The following is an 18,310-nucleotide window of genomic DNA, read 5'->3' on the forward strand; positions in this document are numbered from 1 at the left end:
GCTGTCCACAGGCATTTACACTGTTGCAAAGATGCCAAGGGAAAATGGTACTTTCTCCAGAGTTTGGCTTGGACAAGTTTTTTTTTTTCTTCCTTGAGCACTGTGTAAGAGGATGCAGGCTAAGGAGGCAACTCTTCATCACTTCCCTGAAGTAATATCTCTAAAATGAAGCAGGAGGCCCCCTCTCTCCCTCTGGATGACACCAGCTGTGATGCAGTTGAGCAGCCACATGCCGTCACTGTTCTCTTGCCCATTACCACCTCTAGGATCCTTTTCTCTGGTAACAGCTCAGTTACTGAAGACGCACTTGGGCCCTGCTTGAATTCTTAAAGGGAATCAACTCCAAGAATGCTTTTCCTGGAGAGATGTGTGGCCAGGTAGCAGGATTAGGCTTGCATTCTATAGGCAGGCCTTAAAAATGCAATTGCTAATGCAGGCAGCTATCACAGCACTCATGGTAAGGACTTTTCAAAAACTGTTAAACATGAGGGAAGCCAGAATACCAGGTTCTTCACCTGCTCTTTGTGTTAGGCATGACTTCCCCCTAGCAATTTTCCTGACAATTTACATTCATTGTCTTTATGGTGGCTGAGTAGCTGTGTAACACAATGTATATCTTCTGCTGCCAAAGAGAGGCTCTGCCTGTTAATGAACCCATTGACATCCTTCTTCCTATGCTCCTCCATGGAGCTGAGGGCAGATTCGGTTCGGTAACCACTGTGCTATTCCCCACCTCCATACTGAGCCCAAAGAGCCAGGGAGGGGTCATGCCTCTGTGCCCAGGGAAGCAGCGTAGGGTGGGTGAGGCAGCTTCGGGGGCATGAAAGACCACGTGCAGAACAGGCCGGAGGCTCCTGAAGGCTACTTTTGTTATCAGTGGAAACTGAAAGCAGCAGCTGTCACCACGCTGGGCTGCTGAGGCAGGATTTCTTAGTTTGAGCGCCTTTTTCTGGTGTTACTTCTTAGGTACGCAGGGCTAATCTGTGCAAGAAGTGTGACCCTACTTGCTCATCTCAGAGGGCTCTCCATCCAGGGCTGGCATAGCTCTTTGCCAAAGCAAGCAGCACAGTAAAGTCCCCCTAGGAGGCCGGTTATTCCACCTTACAGTTTATAAACAGCAGAACCTCTGGGTCCCTAATTGAGATGAGGGGGCTAACAAGTTTGCAGTATAATTAAAAAGCTGTGATGAAGTGTCACAAGGCTAGTCTCCTAACCTATGGATGGGAGCCGACCTCCTGTGTCACAGAGTCCAGCGGTCACTTTCCATATACTAATTTCTCTTTTGGCATCAAGGAATAAATCCTTGCAGAGTGGCCTTTTGACACCAGAGAGATCCTTCCTGGGTAACCACAGATTTCTCCCACCACTATTTGAAAGCAAGAGACCAGAAGGACAAGACGACCTGTAGGGTTGAAACACCCCCAAAGAACTGCCAACCTACTGAGCTGCACAAATGAAGGAGAGCGCGCTGTGTCACTCTCCCCACCTGCAGCCCAGGCCATGGTCCCCTGCCTCTAGGCTGACCACTGCACAAGAGGAAATCTAAGGCCCCTCATCCCCTCTACTGCCATAACAAGTCTGCTTTAATCCAACAACTTTACAAACACCAGGGTTTATCCTTTGTTTTGAAAATGGATGGGTGGGAGGGAAAATTAGACTCATGGTTTGGGATTTCCCCAGCTGGGATTTCCCACAACATCCTGTGTGTTTTCTGCCTGTTGAAAAAAAGGCACAAGGTCTTATGATTTCTCTCAATCTGCTTAATGACAGCAGTGCAGCTTGCTGACTGGATGTCATTCCTCCAAGCTTCAAGCTCCTGACATTTACTGGCCCAGCACCCACCACTTAGGCTGAACATGCGCCCTTTTCAAATGGGAGATACCCAGACAAGATGCCTTTTCTTGGCCACTGAGGTTGAACGTCTGAATCCTTCCCGTCTGTTTGAAGGGCACAGCTCCAGAGCTGTGCATGGCTTAGCTAACCTTCCTGAGACACAGGCATGGAGTGGTGGAGGCTTAACACAGAAAGTCAGCGTGGAGGTACTGATGTCATTCCCTCCTTATTTCACTCAATGCTGCTGTACCAGCATCAGATGTTCATGTTAGTACTGCAGGCTAAGGAAGTGAACTACAGCTGCAGAAATTAAATCCTAGTTCTTACAATTCAATTTACATTACCTTCACACCTTCTTGGCTAATTTCTCTCCACAGAGAATCTGAAGAAACAATGTAAAAGGCAGAAAAAGGAGGACCATGTATTGGGGCTGTATCAAGATTAATTTGTTTGTATCTCAGATAATGGATTCCAAATGGATTCCAAACATTCCAGCAAAAGAGAAACTGAAGTCAGTCCCTTTATCACCTAGGTTTTTATCTCACCTCAGGATCACCTTCCCTCAGCTACTGGCTTCCTCTTTAATTATCAACAATGCGAGTGAACGCAAGGGAAACAAACGGTAACTCCACCAACAAAAAGAAAAAATAATTAATGACTTTATTTTTTTTTTTTTTTTTTTTAGTTCGGTTGGCCATCTGAGGTGCTAAAATCTCAACACCAACGAAGCAAGTGTGCATAAAAACAAACAATAAAACACAACCAAACAGAAGAAAACAGGCTGGAACAGAGTTGGGGTTTTTTACAGGTAGGGTATATGCTTTTCCATTAACACTCCATACATGCCAATCATAAAAGCCTTGAACAATCTGAATATCAGAGTTCACTTTCATACAAAAGGGAAGATGCCAAAGCAGATCCCTTCACCTGGATTAGACTTCACACACACACACACATGCACGCACAGATACAGAGAATTTAAATTACTGCAATGCCATCAGAACATGGCACCCTCCCCTTCACATCTGCTTTCAGCGACATCCTGATCTGCCCAACTACCCTGCCTATAGCAGTACTCTGAGCAATCCAAAAGCAGTAACTTTTGGAAAAGCTTTTAATCTCTGTTATTTTGAAACAGCTGAGAGGCAGCGATCTCTTTCTCTGTGAACTATATACAGGCTGGTTTTTAGTATGCTTTAGAGTTCTCTTTATTGCAGACAGTGATGACTGAAATTCCCATAAAGCCATGTTGTGGCTTTTTCAGTCTGTACACAGGAGATTTTTACAATGCAACACCTTTCTCATCCACTGGTGTCTGGTGTAAACACTTAACTGAAAACTCTTTTTAAAAGAATGTCAACCAAACAAGGTGTAGCTGTGAACATTTCAGGAACAGCTGCTAAGAAAACAGAACTGCCGGCTGCTCTAGATCATGCAGTCTAGACCACTTATAATACTTCATAATGTTCAGGATTAACATGTATAAAAATATTAAAAACAACCAGAGTGCACACAAATGTGGTGACTAGCTCTATGCAAGCACTGTGTTCTAAGAGAGGCCTAGGCATTGCACAAAACTCAGATTCTTGACCATGGGGGTAACCCAAGGATCCACTGGTGTCTTTACATACAAACAAGTATTTACATAAAATGCAGAGATGGATAGAGAGAAGGACAGACTTTCAAAACTTGCGGTTTGCTCTAAAATATGTTCAGCAACGCAGTTTGTAACGTGCCCTAGTGAGACCATGGGGTATTGGTTAACTGAAAGAAGGAATATGTCTGGAAGTTGGAGCTGAAAGGTCTTGTCACCTCCCCACACATTAGTTCTTTGAAGCTCAGGATTTTACAGCCATTTGTGAGTTTTAATGAAAACATGGTTAAAAGGAACAGAAAAGTTTTTTAAAAAAAATTGTACTGTGAAAACAGCAGATTAGTTGTTTTGGCAGTCCTTACTCCCCCATCCCCATTTGCCTCCCAGGTGTTTCCAGGAGGTGGCATCCCCCTCCCTTCCATGCAGGGTACTGAAGTGCTTGCCCCATCCTCAGTGTGCCCATTTCAAAACGAACACAGGTTAGGTTCCAAGCTCTGCTCTCCTCCTACCTACTGCAGGGAGGAAGCAGCCAGTTCCTGGTATGGACCGTGTGACATGGGGCTGGATGCCCTGCGTGCCCACTCCTCAGAAGCTGAGGACCTTTTTGCTCCCCTTCATATGCGAAATGGACACACGTCACTGCACATGGCTGAGTCATGTGCTGCTGCCCACCCGGGCAGCACAAAGAGCTAGAACATCCTACTTGGATTCTGATACAAATAAGGGATCTTGTGGTCACAAGAGCCTTCTTCAGCTTTAAAAATATAAAATTTGAATTTAAAATATTCAGATAGTAAAAAAAACCAGTATTTGATATGCAAGTCATATACTTAAAGTGCAACTGAACAGCAAATACAAGTTGTGCCTTTTACAACCATTTTGATATAAAAAGGCCTTTTAAGATTCCCTTTCGTGTACTTTTAAATAATTTGTGTGTGCAGTGTTAGCTCTTCATTTTCATTCTCATTGCTGGAGGGCCAGCATCCCACAGCATGAAAGGGAAAAGCAGTAATCTGGTATTTCTTCTTCAGAATTTCTTTCTGTTCTACAGCTCACATGCAGTAATCTTTTGTGAAAAGTTAGATGTGGTCCATATACCTAGTGCATTTTAAAATGGACTGAGGCCAATTCTCTGCACAAGACAGTTTACAATAAACTATGTATCTAGCGCCTCTCCTCCTTCTTTCTCTCCAGCTTCCCCTGGCCTCCGGAATGCAGACTATGTAAACTACTGTAGCCAGTTTGACTTGTGCAGCTGGCCCCCGCACTAGAAATTGGGGGGAACTGTGTTGTTGGTCATCCTGTTCGTAAGCCAACACTCTGTGATGCTGGTATAGCAGGTACCACTTGCTACCATGTGCAGTTATAAAGTAGCACTGCAGTTGTCTGTCTGCTTGGTTTCATGAGCATCTGGATTTAATTTGTAATTCCTTAGCAGAAAACACTAGGGGGACAAAGGGGAAACACTTGAGGCAGGAAAGACATGTTTCCACAGTTAACAACCAACACCACTCAGAGTCTCTAGGGACAGTCCTACTCATTCTTCCTCAGCCTCAGGATGCTCCTGAGTCAGAGATGAATTCGCAGGCCCTGGCTTACAACAGACCTCTCTGAAGGAGGTAGAGAACCAAGAGCAAGAAACCATGCTAACTTCTGTCTTGGAGCAAAAGACTAAAGAATGTTCAGCCCTGCTTGGGTGCCTTGCACCAACAGCGTAAATTCAAGCTGAAAGAGTCAGTGTGCTGTATGAATATGCTTGAGAATGAGACTTTCTGAAAGACATTGGGGAGCAGGCTTGGTACTTCCTTAACAAGAAGACAGTCAGCATCCCAAGGTGCGAAAACCTCGTAACACACCACATTAAGGATGGGATGCATACCCAATGCACAGTGCTGCTTTAGCTCTGCAGGACGAGTTAAGAACGTCGTGTGCTCAGGGAATCTGTCAAACAGTAAATGGTGCTGAATTGCTCAGTGCATGTCTGCTCACTGGTTAACATATGATTACAAATGAATACCCTCCTGGCTGAAAAGCAGCAGCTTTGCTAGCTGAGCCAAAAGGAGCTTCTTCAAACAGATGCAGCAGGAAATGTGCTATTTTTGCTTTCATGGAAGTCCCTCTAGCTGTTATCTCAAGAGTGTGAGGGTTGCCTCTTTCAGTGAGAAAGAGACATATATATATGGGATATTTCTACCTTACAGTTTTGGCTTTCTTGTTATAAGAATGCAAAATTTAAATAAATTATAGGTTTATTAGTCCGACGGAGGGAATCTGGGATGCTGAAGAAAAGTATGCTAAGAACACAAATAGATTCTTACAACTCCATGAGCGCACAGGATTTTGTCATGAAGGAAAACTCCTAGGGCAGGATGCATCTGTGGGTACATAGAGGCTGCCCTTGCTGTGAAGCAGGGACCAATCTGCAGTAGTGTCTTTCTCTAACGAGTTAAAACACTCCCTCCACAATCAAATACGTGTAACAATCAAATTAATAAGAACACTAATAAATAGCCACAGGTAACAATGTCCAGTAATTTAGAAGTGGAAGTTGTAGGATGCAGCAGGCACACACACCCATCACTCGTCCATTTTTTCCTAAAAGATACAAAAATGAATCTTCTTTCAAGTATTAAAAAAATAAGTTAATTGACATAAAAGGGTCAAAGTGACTGAGGGCCCAGGCAGGTCTTAAGCTTTGTTTCCAATGTGCAAAAACAAAATACAGAGGAAAAAAATAAAAATACTGCAAAGTCTTAATGGTGGTTCAGTCACTTAAGGGCCTCTCCCTTTTAGGGGCCTAACAGCCAGGGAATGCTGCCTGGTAACACCCCTGTCTCAGCACACACTTACCACTGTCCCACAGTCAGTATTTTCCAGTGTCAAAACAGTCACAACAAAAACAGAACAAAGAAGCCCACCAGCCTCTGAGCTGTGGCCATGAAGACTAAGGCCAGCAGTAGCTGTCTCTCCAGTGTGTAGCAAAGCAGAAGAGCATCTTCCTCTCTCTTCTTCTCCCCTTTTTTTTCCCACAACATGATGATGATGATTTAGGAGGGTATGATAGGGAGAGAGTCTTCTGATGCCCAAATTCCTCTAAAAACCAGGAGGCAGAGTTCCATCATACATACTAGTACTATCTTCTCTGTCTCATATTTCTTTATATCCATGCATAATGATCAACTGCAGGTTTCTTTGGTGGGGAGGAAGACTAAAGCAAAGATCTCGCCCTGGGCTTCTGGAGCTCTCCTGGACAGCTGACTCCACCATACAGGCTGCTACAGGCTGCTGTGGTTTTCCAGAGAGGGTTACCACTTCCCTCCCTTTTATTAGAACTGGTGTACTTAAAACGGGAAAGGAATGGACTGCCATAAATCCAGTTCAGTTAAGGGTACTTCTTCCCTTAACCTCCTTCCCCACACATGGATTATTCCTCTCCCTCCTACCACACACAAAAAAATATGGTCCATTGTACAGGACCTCAAGGAGACTCTACAGTCTCAACTCATTATCTTCAACTTGGCTTGCAGACATGTAAAACTTAAGCTTCTGGAACCAACACACTTATCAAAAGGCTTCTGAGTGCTTCAAACCAAATCCCTGCATGCTGTTGAACCATTTGGAGGTTTCCCCTTCAACATCTTCCTATCCATGTAATTCTGGCGAATTCAGGGTAGGCCAACTGGACAACACAGACCAGCAGAGGTAAATGTGTTAAGCTCAGGACCAGTTCAAGCTAAAACCTTTGGAAAGCATGACTGCCTCCAGGTCCTTGTCTTCTTCTTTTTCTCGAAGCCGTTGCTCCTCAAGGAGAGCTACGAGAGAATCTCTCTGCTCCACTACTTCTAGCATCTCATTCAGGATCCTCTTCTCCTCTGAGAGCTCCTCATCTGTCTTCAGATGATCTACAGAAATACAAAAACTATCAGCATACACAAGGCTAGAGAAATACACACCTACAATCTGTGAAATGTTCCCCTTTGCTCTCACCTTCTACTGCCATCCTCTCCCGGAGTTCCTGCTGTAATCGACTCTGCCTGTCTTCCAGTTCTAGCTCCCGAGCACTGAAAGGGAAACATCAGGAATCCAAGTTCTGGGTCTATTAAAATATTGCATACATTGCTTCATATCTGCTCCCCCTCTAGATATCTGATATTCATTTTACCAATATGTTTTGGAACATCTCTTAAAACACTTAAGACATATATTTTAAAAAGATTTAAATGTACTTTCAGCATCTCAGGTTCTTTACCTTCAGCTAGGAAGTGCAATACCAAAAGTTGAGCAGATTATGGGTAGGATTAAATCTACAACAGTGTGAAGGAACAAACAAATCTGCAATCACTTCAAAATTATACTTTACCTCAATGTATCTCCTGCCACTTCACACTCTATCAACTAAAGACATGTCAGGCCATTGCCTTTTCAGATTTCAATGCAGACACCACCTTGGGGCTTTTCTGACACAGGCACTAAGACAATCAGTTTCCACACTGCTGGGGTCAGCTGACATACTCAGGAATGAATTTCAGTGAATTTCCATCGTGGGGACTGAGAAAGCTCCCAATTTCATTAACAGGAAAAAAGCTTTATCACCTGAGCCCAAATGAGAGGCACTGGGGTCCCACTAGAGGCAGAGCCACATGGCAAAGGTGACTGAATTAGACACTTTTGGCTACACTTAAAAGTGGACTCTACCAAAACCATAAGGAGTCACATATTATTTCTGCATAGGTCAAAAACACCTGTGTGAACAAGACACGTTTTGCCCAAGAACAGCTTGGGAAGGGCTCACAGCTTTAAACAGACATCCGTACTTCTGCACATGCACAAGTAGTTGGAACTTTTGTTCCTTATTGGTATTATTCCTTCTTCTACCACTCCTCTGAAATGTACTTGGATTCATATCTTAGCCAAGAATCATCCTAGGAGACTGCTGACCTCCCAGCATTATAGGGAAGACAGTACTGACAGATCTTCCAATACTATTGGTAACATAATCCTCCTTTTGAAGCTTTGCACATTCACTCACAATATCATCAGTTCAGACTCGTAGCGAACCAAGGCATTCTTCTCCTGCACCAGCTTGAACCACTCCTGCATCAGCTTGGGATCATCCTTCTTACCCATGCCTGCCAAAAAAGAAACCTTGTAAGTTTCCAGGTAACACCCTGCAATCCTTACAAGCCCAAACTGCAAAAACAACAATGGGGCAAAATGTGCAAAGAAAGCCGAGCAAGATGCTGCCAGAGCACTCCCAAGCCGGGTCCATTCAGTTTGCCTAGAGCACACAGAAGAGTGGATGTCACCTCCAAAAGGATTCTCTTCTCTTTGGAGCCTGGGCGGTTTTTTGTTTTGTTTGTTTGTTTTTCTTTCTGATTTTCTCGTGATGGCTTGTTTCTTCCTCACTTTTAATGCAGACAGCCCAGATTTCTGTATTTCACTTTTCCTTTCATTAGAAGAGCTTTATAGATCCTCATGCCAGCTACTTAAATGTATACTCATCAGAAACAGATTCAATTGCCACTCCATGTGTTTTTCCTTTATTTTCTTCAATTGCGTGTCCTCAATCTTTTCTTTTACTGACCAAAAGTAACATCTTGTCTTTTTTCAATAGCTAAACAAATATTTTCTGACTGTTCCTCCTAGCCACATGTATCTATCCACCTTGAAGATCCCCTCTGCACAGTGAACACAGAAACTACTTCTACTATATTGCGCATCAGCAATGGAAAGAAAAAGAATCCTCAGACACATTTGCTAATATCAAAGCAGAATAGAAATACCTTGGGCCCTGGCCACCACATACAGAACTCTCAGTTGGTGTTTATTTTATTTTAAAAACAACTCCTCAACTTACTCAGTATTCCACTGATGAATCTTCTATCTGTCAGGAGTTACGTGGATTAAATTGCAGAATGCTGTTCCCAGAGCCTTTGGTTGATATTCATCAAATGCAAGGGAAGCTCCTCCTAGCAATCTCCTGGTCTGGGGCACTGATTCCACACTGAACTACCTACCAGCGGATGAATGCTGTCACGACTGAGGGCAATGTGCCTGCCTGCATGGAATTATTCTTGAGTTGCTGCATCCCATCAGCTGGCACTGCATGCAACCTAGGCATCCTAAAGTAACTAACATCACTGTCTATGTTTGTTATTATGGATACATACTATTTACAACAAGAGTAAAAACCTCTTAAGAGTAATTTTGATGCTAAAAGTAAACAAGCAGCAAGTTTACTATGCAAATTCTGGGAAACACTTCACAAACACCACATGAATGGCTATCTAATTCAGACCTGTGCCCTGCCTCCATCCTTAGAAGCTCAGAGAAGTGCTGTGCTGGAGCTAAACAAAGGAGAGCCTACAACTCCTCTTAAGCTGCAGTTTAGGCTGAGAATACCTGCTTTTGAAAAATCATAATAGCAGACCCTTGGGGAATACCAGACCCAGTTGTACTACCCTAAGAGCCTCCAGCTCTGCAGACTTTATACCAGTGTGTTGCTCGTTCCAAGCATTCCTTTCTGAGCATCTCTGCACAGTATGCCCATGTGGCAACAGGAGAGGGAGACTGTACATGCAGATGTCCAGTGCTGTGGCGCCATGAAAACACTGGGAAGTCTCCCCATCCTTTCCAATGCCAGGATGCATAGAAAACAAATGCCTCTAAGAAAAAGCCAGAACCACAACACTACTGACCTATGAAATACGTAAGTATTTTTGAACAGCCAATGAGCAGAGGAATAATGGGAGGACTGGAGAGGGAGCACTGACAACTGATGTGAGGGAGCACCATGGAAAGCAGAGTAAGTGGTTAGCAAAATTACACCATGAACACACAAAACCAACCCCTTCCCCCATGCCTTGGCAATGGAAACTCTACAGCAAACTCCATTTGGGACAGCTAAAGAATGCACGCAGCAAGACAGATGAAGGAAAACTGGTCTAGCTTAAGGTTTGCCAGTTTTTAAAGTTCAAGGATGTTTTTGCAAACCAGTCCTTATAAAGACACAGTATTCCTTTAATCCATATATACTAATTAAAAGGCCATATTTAAGGAAGCAAATTGTCTTCTCTTACCCCACCTTCCAAACATCTTTCAGGAGGAATAGAGAAAATGAAGCCATCAAATGAAAACAGAAACTTTGGAGTGTAACATTACTGCTCCCACCGCTGCTGCCCAATGTCCCTCCCAGTTGCTATACCTTCCCTGGCACAGCTGGGACTCGCAAGAGGGATACTGTACCTTTTATAACTTGCCACAGGCTCAGAGAAGCTGGTTACCAGGTTGCTACTGAGAAGGTTGGTTTGGGGACACAGGAAAAAAAGGGTTGGGGCCTTGTGGTCACTAGCTGACTAGTGCTGCTATGACAACCCAGCTGTGGTCAAGGAGAACAGGGAGCGTGTGAGGTTACATTACCTTCATGGGCACAGCAAGGGCAGAAGGAGAGAGGTCTACGACGTGGTGTCCCGGCATTGGGCTCAACTTCAATAGGACCAAACGAGGAAGAGGAAGAGGCAGGAGAGGAAGAGGAAGTTGGAAGTGGAAGGGAAGAGGAGGAAAGGGGTGAAATAAAAGACAAGCAAAGGACAAAAAGCATAAGAGTGAGAAAGAAAGGAAACACAAGAAGAAAAGAAAAGAAAAAATACAAGAAATGGAGAAGCAGAAACAAGGGATACAGTCTACAGATGAATTATGTCCCTAATAAGCACAGATAACAGGTAAGAAGTAGACTGAGGTACTGGTGAACTCTGAGTTGTACAAATACCAGACAAGAGGTTATTGATACTTTTTCCTAATGTACATTTTTCAATCACATGGTCTTTACTCGAAAGGTTTGTGAGCAAGATGTCAGGACATGCAGAGATGAATATTTAACTCCTGCTGATAAGTGTCAAATTTCAAGCAGGGTTACAAAAACTCCTGCCTGCATGCATAAGACACCAGCTGAAAGCAGCCACCCTACCTTAAAGCTTTATCAGGACCATGCTCTTACCACCATGGCAGCATCCACTGATGGTAAAAGTGTCCTTTTTAATGGAAAATAATTTATTCAGACAGGGAACATCACAGGGAGAATCTGGTTAATGTTGAACCAGCCTGCCAGGATCTGCTGTGTCAAGTATGGTGAGTACACATGTACTCAACTGGACTGTTGTGCTTAAGAGGGGAAAAGGCTTTTACATGGATAAAAAAGCAATTCACATTAGGGTCTGCAGGGGCAATGACCAACTGAGGGCTTTATAGAGTTAAAATGGTAAATTTAAAGCTCTCCCTTGACATTCTCATTTTCACAAAGCATTTTAAAGCTTAGGAGGCCTGTTAGCATTGTTGACTCACTGAATCTTTTTCATTGTTTCTGTTACCCAGTGAAGGACAAACGTGTCTCACCTCTAAAATGGTTCAGCTTTTTTATCACTGAGAGTTTGCTTTTCAGCTGTACTTAACATTACAGAGATAAACAGTAGGAAATAACCAACATTACTAATAGTTAGAGGAGAACATTTGCACAGGGAAGGTGATGAGCCTGAACCATCAGAGCTAGCAGAATGGAACACTTAGTGCTCTCAATGCACAACCGCATTTATAAAGAGGAGACATTTCTGTGCTGGCAAAAGGCATAAATTCTACAACAATAATATGGTAAGAATAATGCTTATTTTTGAGAAGTCAACAGAGTTCATATATGTGGTTTGGGGAAAACTTTACAGAACTAGACTGCCGGTTAACTGGGAAGGCTTTAGAAGGGACCATCACAGAACTAGAGCAGCACACAGAGGACACACTGGAGAGAGAGGGAAAGCACATTGGCTTCAAAGTCTGTGACTGAGCAGCACAGCCTTCTCAGACAGGAAGAAACCTCTGTACTGGGAGCAGGAAGGGGCAACATTGGAAGAGGTGCCACAGTTGGCCATATGACAGTTACAGATAAAGCATTGTACCAACCACGAGTTGACAGTACCAGAACCTTATTTCTAGTTCAGAATTTTCCAGCTTCTCCATTTAAAATGAAAAAACACTAGGGCTTTTTTTTTTTTTTTCCTACAATTGCCATTTCACAGATTAGGTTACAAAAGGAAAACCAAAAAAGAAAACCCCCAAACCACAAAGGCACTTGAAGAATAAGTTTCCACACAAAGCAGAGCATTTAGTGCATGGTACCTATTAATATTTTTTATTTCACATTCTATTTATTCAGCATGAATTCTTCTATATAAGCCTTAATACTCTAACTTGGTCTAACCACTATTTTGGGGGAGATCAGGAGATGGACATTTAACTGTATGACAAAATCCTCTTCCAGTTTTCAGGGTTTGAGACTTCATTCCAAATTGTGGGACAGGTGTGCGAGAGGGGATGTTGGTAACTCAAACACAGCTATATTTATAAATTTCAAACCATATAGACTTGGTGAAGAACTTCGCCATTCACCTCATTGCAACATGGCCATAGATTACTAACTATCTTCTTCCTTTGTTCTTAGTTGTCCTATTTTTTAGCAGAAATATTATCCTCCCACTCTTGTCTAAAGAAAATTTGTCCTTGAACCAGGTTACAAAGTCCATGGTATCTATAATAGTCCTGCTACTGCAAATGTTAATATAGATTTTAAATACATTTTTAAAAACTTCTCTAAGGTGATAGTCATGAAAACTGCCTCCCCACCCTTGCTAATAAAGAGTATTGACACATGTGGTACAGACTCTAAGCAGAATGAAATAGGAACCTTCTAATTTTAAGAGAAAAACTATTTCATCATATTTTCTGAAATAGAGAAAGATTTTTCACTGACAGTAACCAATGTTTAAGTGCCACACATTTAACTATCCCTTCAGATGAACTCTTTCAAGAAAAGGCCTCTTCACTATTTCAAAAACAGAGAACCAGGTTAAAAAAAGATCACTTGATAGATGGAAAAAGCATTCCCTCAGCCAGCTGATAATTTTAGACAGTGAATGTATCATGAGGTTAATTTTTTAAAAATACAACTTCACAGCAAGAGCTCTCACTGTGTATATGTATGTTGAAAGACAGTCCTGGGAAAAGGCTGAACTCCTTGTCCAGTACTATCAAAATGGAGAACTATACAACACCCTGGTTTACAATACGGTTTTAAAAACTTTCTCACCTCCCTTGCACTTATCACTTGTTCAACTACATTATGGAAATCCTTACATGTCTCCTTATTTCTTCCAAAGTCATTATTAATACTACAGCTGCTATTATTATTATTATTATTATTATTATTATTATTATTATTATTATTATTATTATTATTATATTGTTTAGAGAAGAGAAATCACCATGTCATGGTCTCATTAACTCAAAAACATGGTCATCACTGCAAGACAATTTTCCCAGCCATGGAGTCAGGGCCTAATGGGAAAAACACTCTTGTCAAGCAAATTTAAAAAAACTAAACAGCCTCCTTTCTGTTTAAGTCTCCTCCACCAACAAAACACCCAAGCCAGGTCTGCTGACATAGATCTTCATCCACAGCATGAAAAAGAGTGCTGCTGGCAGCAGCAAAACAAGCTACCTACTGCCCTGCTGAAGTTTGTTTTTAAGGAACTGAAGGGCAAGAGAAGAACCATTTCTGTGACCATTCACTTCTTGGGTTCCCTCCATGTTGTTATTAGGAGTCTGAGGCATGACTGTAGTTTCTGGACAGAAAATTATCACTTTTTTTTTTTTTTTCCAGAGAGGCAAAGCTGCCAACAGAATGTGTTTATCACAAGTTGTTCCTTTTCAATGCCACAGGTCAAATTTTCTGAATGCATGTGAAGCCTACAAAACAGAGGTCAGCAGTCCAAGCTGCTGGCAAGCAGAGGCATTCACGACACACAGGGTGACTGGTATGGAGGCAGGAGCTGCAGCTCGTTGAGGTGCCCTAGCTCCTGAGCACACTGGACATCTTGGAGAAGTGGAAAGCTCTGCTTTGCAGATTAGTCACATCCCATCAATAAAGTGACTAGAATTATCTTGCCTCTGTGAAAAGAAGCATTTCCCAGATCTTTTTGGAAAGTCTTTCATGCCGCCATGACAAGAAAGACCTTGTTTGCCACAGTACTCAGAGATTGCAGACTTTGCTACAGGATGGAAACCAAGAGCCAGGCCAAGAATAAATACCATAGCTCCAAAGCCTCTTCCAGAAGAAGGAACAGAAATTGTATAGCCACCACGGAAATGCACCTTCCTTTTCACTGTACATTGTTCGTTGTTGAAGCTACACTGGACTGTTGTCTTCTTTTCATTTACCTGTTGTTTAAAGAGCAATATTTCAGACTGGTTTTGTCCTTTTCTGCTGTAGCTACATAACGCTTCTTCAAAATCTGAAGCACAGTAGTAAAAATGATCAATCAGGATGAAGAAAGCACAGCAGAAAGTTTGGGGTGGCAGACATCATTATCCTCAAAATACAGCTCACATTGATCTCCTTCATTATTTGCCCATGCCCTGTGGTATGAGAGTTGTGATGATTTATGACAACTGCTGAGCTACTGCAAATCAAAATGACTTAAACAGATATACCAGATACCAAATGGGATCACATCCTTTGCAAACTTTGCATCCAAAGACTCTGATTTCTGTATTACTGACTAACCAGGGCAGTTTGGAAATCAGTAACAATTTCCTGGGCAGGAAATCCAGCTCTGAGGCTAATCTCGGCTCTCATGCACCATTATGCTAGCACTATCTAAGAGCAGGATACTTCAAAAATTCTTATTCTACTAACAACTTCCATCATCCATTTAGCAGACAAACTAAGAACTCTAATTTTCACTTGGTGCTTAAAATAAGGATCAGTCCAAAAGAGACAAACTGTGCACAGGTCAGGAAATATCCTCTTTCCCACCTTTTAAAAATCGGTTATGGTCAGAAACCTGAGTACTGAAAAATAAAGCACCCCAACTTTATGAATTGTTGCAGTCGTTCAACAGCAGCATTGTAAAAGAGCAATAATACAGAAAGTCACTTCCTAGAGAATAACATCTACACAACTGCAGGTATTATAAAGTTGAGGGCAAAGATTCTGACAACTATCCCATAGACACATCACTCAGTGTGTCTGACTTCGTATACTAAAACTGAATCAAAACCAATATCCTCTAAAGTAGTCACTAGAAGAAATCTGTGGAAAACACACAGACCACTGAATTGTCATGCAAACTGAACCACACCTTTATTTATCCAGCAGAGGGGAAAAAAAAAGCAGGGATGGGAAACTAGGGAAGGCAATAGTTGAAGCAGAATACACACAAATGACTGCACAGAATTCTGCTTCCACTAAACCTCAAGACACTTCAAAATGCAGTCAGAATTAGTACAGTCCTGCACTGACCCTGTCTCCCAAGACTAATAGTTTTTGTGTGCGGTTGTGAGAGGTGTGCAGAAAGAAGTAAATGGTAATTGCTTGCTTCCAGTACCTAGCAAGAACTCTAATCATACTTGACAAGTTCTGCTTATCAAGTGATATTTCCTGCTCCAAATTCACAGCAAAACCCCCATGTTACCAATTCACTTGACTGTCAAAAGCAGCTGCAGACTGCAAAACACAATATATTTATCTTACAACTCCACTCCTCTTCCAGGAGAGCTGTGTTTGCCAATCACAAGAAATAGGACTGTTCCCACTTGAGTATATCAGACTCCAGCCCTGCAGAGTTAGATCTGCAGGACTTTAAAGGACATAGTCAGCTCAAGTATTTTAAATAAGCTAATAAAAAACTGAAGTTGTAGAGTGCTAGTACAAATAATTTTTAAAAAAACACAGTTGCACTGTTTGGGTTTTTTTCCCCCATGTTTAACTGATGTTCTCAAGGCTTTTGTCAAGAAGGGTAAACATGGGGGAAAAATCTGAAATCAGCACTATCAAACATATGAGCCCTCTTTCCTTACATCCTTCTTACCTGTCTTGGCATACTCCAGCCAAGAGCAAAGCAAGACAGGAGTGTGGGGCAGTTTCCTCAATGATTCCCTGGTGGGTGCAAGGAAAAGGAAGCTAATCATGTGAACACAGAGGGAACAAGAGAGGTACTTTCCACAGGCAGATGAAGAGCAAACTGGGACAAGGAACTGGTGGGTAAGGGGGAAGAGAGGCTGGGACTAATTAAGCAAGGAGACTGAGAATACAAACTACTAAAGGAGAAGAGACAAAGAGGAAAAGGGTGAAAGTAGATTTGTGGAGAAGATACAACCTACAATTTTCCAGACAGATAATGCTGGGTAGAAGAGGAAGCAGAGACCAAAAATACTGGGAGAAGGCCAGAGGCAGGGCCTGAGACTGTGGGGACTGAGTCAGTGGGAAGGCCAGAGCAGGAGTGAAAGACTAAGAACATCTAGGGGAGGAATACAAGGTCTGAGGGGTAGAATATTAGGATTACTTTGTCAAGAAGGTAGGATTAAAATTAAATTCCTGAGAAGCAGAAACTGGGATTAAGAATGAAAACAGAATTGAGGTAAGGAGTTTTGGATGGAAAAAGACAGGATTAGGACAAGGACTGTAAGAGGGAATAAAAAGGACAAAGTGTGCATCCAACTGAGCACTATATCCTTCCAGCATCTGGCTCAGAATCTGTGTTTTCAAGTTTCACCACTCCACAGCTGCCAGCAAACATTTGTGAAATCCACTGACCATGTCCCATTTCCTCTCCATAAGGATCTATGTAGAGGATGACAACCTAGGGTTGCTATCAGTCATTCCATAAGAGCATGAGGCAGAGCTCTCTGTGATGGATCTAAAAGTTATAAATCTGTTGATATATCAACATAATACAAGATCTTAATTTCAGTTACCTTGGCAACCTTTGTAATGTTCTTTTAACATAACTGCATATACAAAATACACATAGCCATAACTACTCAGAACTGAATTGTGACCATCTGTAGCATGAAAAAACCCCCATCTGCTTTACAGCAACAGTACATGACATTTTAGAACAGGAAGAGAGGATTATGGCATCTGAGAAGAGCAATGGGGGTAGTTAAGATAGCAATCATAATCCTGCAAACTGCAACGACCAAGGATGTCAGAAATTACCACCCCCTTGTAGAAGTTGTTGAGCAATCTGTAACATCTGAATGAAACACAACTCTCGTTAGTATAAAGAAAATCCAGAATAAATTAACGCCCTAACCATTCAAAAATTACCACCAATTTACAGATAACTTTTCAACGTATTTTGTAATTTTGCTTATCATTCTACTGACAGCATGACTCTAGAGTCATGTCTATGCCTCAGAGACACAAATTGCCAGTAGAACAATTAATCATGCAGCCGTCTTAGCTGCTTATAGCAGCCAGCAGGACCATGCAGCCACACAGTGCTCCAGAGATTTTAATGGCACTCCACCCCAATGCAGCATCCTGGACAGACATATTAATTTTGAAGCTGAGCTCTAAATCTGCCACTTAAAAGTGACAAGTATCATCAGAGCAATGTATCCCTTCTGGCAAAAGTGTTCTGGCAGCCCCAAAAGCAAATACAAAGCAAACTACAGAGGCAACAAAACAATACTGTAAGCCACATACTCCAGACAGGCTATGCTGGCTCATTGCATTTAAAGGGATACTGCCCAATTCATTTTTTTTAAGTTTGTTTAGAAAAAGGTATTTTTGAGATGACCAGAAACTCGATATTTTAAAACATATCAACCATTTTTAATCAACATAACATTGTCTCTGACTGTTGGAAGTGCAAGTGACTGAGTCACCCTATAAATAAAATCAGCCTGTTGTAGATCAAAAATGACCACTCTGGGGTGACTGTCTGAGTTCAGAGAATGGCAAAAGCAAACACACAAAAAAATTAACAGTAAATTCAATTTTCAATCAACATTTCCTGCAACACGGTATTTTTTTTAAGTGACAGTGTCCCTTTA

At 42.1% G+C, this 18,310-nt stretch overlaps 1 protein-coding gene across 11 annotated transcripts in view; it reads right to left on the bottom strand.

The window, feature by feature from the left end:
• Window positions 1-2,472: 2,472 nt before the first annotated feature.
• Window positions 2,473-18,310, bottom strand: part of MICAL3 (microtubule associated monooxygenase, calponin and LIM domain containing 3) — a 172,982-nt gene continuing 157,144 nt past the window's right edge. For 9 of the 11 annotated variants that reach the window (XM_074902179.1, XM_074902176.1, XM_074902173.1 and 6 more), the window contains 4 exons: window positions 10,847-10,912; window positions 8,457-8,556; window positions 7,415-7,488; window positions 2,473-7,329 (listed from right to left, as the gene is read on the bottom strand). In XM_074902179.1, the coding sequence (XP_074758280.1) occupies window positions 7,145-7,329; window positions 7,415-7,488; window positions 8,457-8,556; window positions 10,847-10,912 (425 nt within the window). In that variant the 3' untranslated portion in view covers window positions 2,473-7,144. The remainder of the gene's footprint in view (window positions 7,330-7,414; window positions 7,489-8,456; window positions 8,557-10,846; window positions 10,913-18,310) is intronic. The other 2 variants (XM_074902174.1, XM_074902172.1) reach the window with 1 other exon arrangement.

Source organism: Athene noctua, chromosome 3 (genome assembly GCF_965140245.1).
Source record: "Athene noctua chromosome 3, bAthNoc1.hap1.1, whole genome shotgun sequence".
In the NCBI taxonomy this organism is placed as follows: domain Eukaryota; kingdom Metazoa; phylum Chordata; class Aves; order Strigiformes; family Strigidae; genus Athene; species Athene noctua.